Consider the following 6000-nt stretch of genomic DNA (forward strand, 5'->3'; position numbering starts at 1 on the left):
TTAAAAAATTTAAGAGAAAAACTGAAAATAATTTTAGCCATTCAAACAATCACATTTTACAATGATCTACAATTGTACAATCTCTTACTTACATCTTGATACTTTTTTAACTGGGTCATAAGATCCAGGTAGAGGTCATTTTTCCCCTGAAATAAAAAATATAGAAAAACAACTGAATGACAATATTCATCACTATCAAACTATTATTTTCTTGAAAACTCTTTCACTGGATTGAACAGAAAATAGAAAATAATAAAAATGTGAGCAGAAGAAAATTCAAACGAGAAACATTCCAAGGTTTAAATTGTTATTATAGCTCCCAGTTATTCAAAGCAAAGGCCTTAATCAAAAAGTGAAATTTAAAAAGAAAAACCTTTTTGTGTTGTTCCAATGCCACAGTAACATCAAACTTTTTCTGAATATAGGGTTTCTTCTTAGCAGTTTTCTTACTCATCGTTGAAGTTTATCAAGAAAAACCTGCAATTTGAAATAAAAACTAGTTTATTATTACTGAATCTCACAAATATTTTTTTGTTATTATAATGCATAAGGATGAGGACAGCTGCATAAAGAAGTGCTGAGCTCTAATTGTGGAGGGTACCTGTGCAAGGGGTACACCTAGGAAGAAGTGGGATGATGTGGTGAGAAAGGATCTTTGGATGCTGGGCTTCACTGGGGAAAAGATAAGGGATCAGGAGATGTGATGATTCGCTGCACTAGATAAGACATGTTAAGCTAAGTAAAATCACTGTCTTCCACATACACAGGTTTGTCCCTTCAGGTGCTGGTTCCACATAAAAAGCACTTGTGCTGATGCTGCATAATCACATCCAGTACACTCTGTCCAGTGGTTGGCATTAGGAAGGGCATCCATCCATAGAAATCATATCACAACAAACAGTTGGAGTCTGAACAGCTCCCTGCAAGTCAGCTCCATGTCAGACTGTCCAACCCATGCCAGCATGGAAAGCCAACATTAAATGGTGATGATGAAGAATTGATGGCATGTAAGACTCACTTTTTCTAAAAATAAAAAAAAGCCTCAAAAAATTACTCCAGGTCCTTTATGCTTAGTTGGGCATCCCATAAGCTAATTTTGTGCTTGATGTTGTAAATCATAAAGGATATTTTCACTGCCATATTTTTTACTATCATCATCATCATTGTTTAACGTCCGTTTTTCCATGCTAGCATGAGTTATGTTCAGCTTTACTGCTAACTTACATTTTATAGACTGCAATGTTTTCTGCTATAGCTAAGGTACTTTTATAATGTTTTGTAATGTATGCTACATTATTTTAAATATTACAAGCTATCAAAACATGCTATTTTATGTACCAAAACACTGAAAACACTCAATATTCACTGTAAAGTGGTTGGTGTTAGAAAGGGTATCCAGCTGTAGAAACCAAGCCAAAATCAGACTGAAACCTGGTGCAGCTCTCCAGCTTACCAGCTCCAGTTAAACCATCTAACTTATGCCAGCATGGAAAATAGATGTTAAATGATGATGATTAAAGCATATAATACCTAAAGTAATCAACTAAAAACGTTTTTCCTGAATATGCACTGCAGAAACTGGGGTCCATCTTAATATCCCTATGTATCTTTTATGCCATCAAATATGCTAATTCAATTAAAACATTATTACCATCATCATCATCCACCTTCCAAACTGGCATGAGTTGGACAGTTTGTTAGGACCTGGCCAGGCAGAAGCTTGCACCATACATCGGTGTCTGTTTTGGCATGGTATTTTACGGCTGGATGTCCTTCCTAACACCAACCACTTCAGAGACTGGGCTGAGTGCTTTTTACGTGGCACCAGCACAGGTGAGGTCAGCTTTGACATGGTTTTTACAGCTGAATGCTCTTCCAAATGCCAAACACTTTACTGTGTGGACCGGATGCTTTTTAAGTGGCACCTGCACTGGCAGGGTCACCAAGTAACTTTGCAAGACAAGGAATCTTTGAGAGGAGGAATTGGAGGAGGTGATCTTGTGCCAAGTGATGAAAAGTTAGTGTAACAGAGAGAAAGAAACAGATATCTTGCTGTAGAAGAAGTACATGGCTACCCAGAGAGAGAAAGAGAGTAGAAATAAAGGATCCTAGTTTGAGCTAGGTCTGGCACTAAACAATATCAAGAAAGATAAAATTGTCAGAAACAACCTTGACAAACTAATAAAAATTCATAAAACTGAACCAATGGCAAAAACTACTATATCGTCATTCCATCTGCTAAAAATAGAGTTATGTGGCTTAGAGTATGACACTAAATTTGTAATATCTATCAAACCTAATTGTCATGCTAGTAAAAACAATACCCCAAAGCTTAGCAATGTGTAACAAGTGCAGTTATTCATAGTGAAGCCAGCCTAGTAATTCATGTCAAAGCAAATACAACATGGTTACCCAGAGAGAGAGAGTAGAAATAAAGGATCCTAGTTTGAGCTAGGTCTGGTACTATGTACAGACAAGAATAGATACCCTGATGACGCAGCGAACAAATGTTAGACTAGCGGTTGGAATTTTTTTTTTTCTATCTTCTTTTTTCCCCTTCCTCTTCTAAACATTAAGATAATGATGTTAATAATATACATGTAAGAAACAAACAACATCAAGAAAGATAGACTTGTCAGAAACAACCTTGACAAACTTGAACACAGATTCAAGTTAACACATCACTACATCATTGTAATGCTGAAGCTATTAGGAAGGAAGGCATTCATATCAATCAACATGGAAGAAAAGAGAGCATGCTCAGCTTCCAGCATTCATATTCAGTCAACAGTAACTGTTCATCATCATCGTTTAACGTCCGTTCTCCATGCTAGCATGGGTTGGACAGTTTGACCGGGGATCTGGGAAGCCAGAAGGCTGCACCAGGCTCCAGTCTGATCTGGCAGTGTTTCTACAGCTGGATGCCCTTCCTAACGCCAACCACTCCGTGAGTGTAGTGGGTGCTTTTTACGTGCCACCTGCACAGGTGCCAGGCAAGGCTGGCAACGGCCACGATCGGATTGGTGCATTTTACGTGACATCGGCACGGAAGCCAGTCAAGGTGGCGCTGGCAACGGCCACGATCGGATTGGTGCATTTTACGTGCCACCGGCACGGAAGCCAGTCAAGGCAGCGCTGGCATCGGCCACGATCGGATTGGTGCATTTTACATGCCACCGGCACGGAAGCCAGTCATCTGAACGTGAGATATTGAACATGATCTCAACACAAACTCGAGTAAGCTGTCCAACTTGTACATACACACAACATATTAAGACAATGTGTTTGTTTGCATTATGTTTCATCAGCTTTTTGGACACGTAATTCATTCCTAGCTCACTAAGAACTGTTCGTTCTTGTATTTAAACAGTAAACAGAGAATTTGTTGATGGGCACACATCAAGGGGCTACAACATGGGGTCAGGGACAGCAAGAACTCTACTCGATTCATACAAGAGAGATTTGTGTGGTGATCTGCCTTTCACGAAGATCGTTTTAAATAACCATTATAAGATATCAGTCTTCATTATCCATGTAATCAACATGTGAATACATAAAGAACTGGAATCCTAATTACTGCTTTTGTTTGTCTGTTCAAGTGGTTACTTATAGCCATTCCAGGATCACTGTACTCTTTATATTTTGCAGATTGTGAACATTTGATGTTCAAAATAAAAATCAGAAGGGGGATTTTCGAAATGCAAAAGAAGTTTGAGGTTATGGTCTAAACCAGTGATTCCCAAACCGTTTCAGTCTTCACGTTTAAGCACCCCATATAAGCCCTCGTATCATTTTTCTTTTTTTTAATCTTTTTTTACGCATTTTCCTTGTACACACAGGAATTCATACGATTGTGCAAAAACCAAAAAAAAAAAAAAATTCTTTTAGTGCGTATTTTAAAAGTTATTTAGCTACATTTTAATCTGTAATTTTACCGTTATTTTTAGCACATCTCAACTTGATACCCTCCTCATTTGTTTGTCACTGACGTACTATTTAAGCCAAAAATTCGGACTGTCGAGAACATCGCCAAACAGTTTCCTAAAAGTTATGAGGGAAAAACTCGGATCTTGTGAATTTTCCGAGGTCCTCTCCCCACCTCCCGTTGCTTTGTGCGCATTTTTTTTTTCTCTCATATTCGTTTCTAACACATTTGTTTACACTCGTTGCAGTATTTTTTTCTGATTTTCGCTTCCGGATCAAGTCGTAACAACCGAAACTATGCCGTAAACATTAAACAAAATGGCTTTACATAAGTGAAAAAAAATGGTTTTTTTTTTTTTTTTTCACTTATGTAAAGCCATTTTAGTTAATGTTTAATTTCTGAAGTAAATTTAAGACGAAACAATAAATTTAAGTCAGTCATTTATTGACAATACATGTGTACAGTCTGAAAACAACTCACATAGTATGTTTTCCTGCGACTTCTTAACCAAGATTCTAACACCCAAAGCAATGAATTGTAATCATATTATTAAACGCCGATAAATTGTCATGTATTCATTAGAAACGTAAATTAATGCTTAACATATATATATATATATATATATATATATATATATATATGTGTGTGTGTGTGTGTGTGTGTACCGATATCATAAGAAGACTGCATGCAGTAAAATCGCTGTAGTGAACCAGAATCACATTTCCATCTGTTTCATTGCAAATGTTCAAGCTGTTCATTGTCTGCACTAATTTCACTAATCTAAAGTATTTGCAAAGGACCTCCTCTGATAAATTTATAAATAAGCTAATAAGGGAACTTAACAGCCAAAAAACCGTCTTTAAATCAGACCCCCAAATGTCTTCCAATAAGAACAGAGTTACCTTGTTACAGATATACAAAAAAAAAAAAAAAAGGCGAGATGGTCACGGCTGAAGAACATTTTGTCACAGATATGCTACATAAGTGATAACCTGAAGGCTAAGCAACAACTTTTAAGAAATATTTGTAAGAGAATATGCATACATAGGAAATATAGTGAGGAAAGATAATTCCAGCCATATACATTACGACCACGTGTTACAATGTTTAAATAAAATATGGTATAAGAAAATAAGAAAAAAAAGCAGACATTTTTGCAAGTACAATTGGAGTTTTAGGGGTGAAAATTTATTTTTAAAACTATAAAAATTACCAAAACAGTAAATTAGAGTAAAAGTTTTCAACAAGCCATCCTTTTAGATTTTGACGAAGTTCATTTCAGGCAGAAATATGTTCTCAAAGTATAAGCAATTAATGATGTCTATTTAGAAATAGTTAATGGCTTGTAAAATAGAATAGGTTCCTTATAAGTTAATGTCTTAGTTTCTATTCACAAAATGTAACAAAAAATAACAACTTACTTCAAAATTTAAAGAATATGTAGATGATATTACCATGAGCAACGATTTTCAGAAGGAACGTTAAGTTAGAGATGTTTGTCAATTTTATATACGCAGTTTCGTATTTTCAAATGCAAAGTCAGTTTACACTTATCGATATTATTAATTTTTATTATCCTGAGTGTTTCATTATAAGGTTAAGTATCATTATACATTATTTTAATATTATTGTTATTATTAAAGCGAACAGCAGGCAGAAGCGTTAATGCGTCGGACAAAATGCGTTGCGGTATTTCTTCCGACTACTTATGTTCTGAGTCCAAATTTCACTGAGGTCGACTTTACCTTTCCGCCTCGCAGTCGCCGTCGTGGTGCTGGGAAGACACGGAAATTTGGAGCTCCTTAAGACCGTTCAGTCAATTATTTTGTAATAACTATTTTGCTGACACTGTGTGGGGTGTAACTCAGTGATATTTATTTTACATTTGTGTGAAAACGAAGATTTTGCATATTTTTTCCACTTTATAAAAAATGTCCGAATACGTCAAAATAATTGACGGTGAACAGCGTTCTGTCGACCCAATTTCAATTCCAAATGTAGCCATGCTTGCCTTTTTTCTTATTTGCTTATGCCATATTTTATTTAAACATTGTAACACGTGGTCGAAAATTATA

General features: G+C 36.0%; 1 protein-coding gene across 3 annotated transcripts in view; it reads right to left on the minus strand.

The window, feature by feature from the left end:
- Positions 1-5446, minus strand: part of LOC115213097 (RNA polymerase I-specific transcription initiation factor RRN3-like) — an 89047-nt gene extending 83601 nt beyond the window's left edge. For 2 of the 3 annotated variants that reach the window (XM_036503840.1, XM_029782019.2), the window contains exons 1-3: positions 5347-5446; positions 374-477; positions 93-146 (exon numbers count right to left, since the gene is read on the minus strand). In XM_036503840.1, coding sequence (XP_036359733.1) covers positions 93-146; positions 374-454 — 135 coding nt within the window. In that variant the 5' untranslated portion in view covers positions 455-477; positions 5347-5446. The remainder of the gene's footprint in view (positions 1-92; positions 147-373; positions 478-5346) is intronic. The other variant, XM_036503839.1, reaches the window with a different exon arrangement.
- Between the last annotated feature and the right edge of the window lie 554 nt (positions 5447-6000).

This window comes from Octopus sinensis, linkage group LG6, assembly GCF_006345805.1.
Source record: "Octopus sinensis linkage group LG6, ASM634580v1, whole genome shotgun sequence".
Taxonomy (NCBI): domain Eukaryota; kingdom Metazoa; phylum Mollusca; class Cephalopoda; order Octopoda; family Octopodidae; genus Octopus; species Octopus sinensis.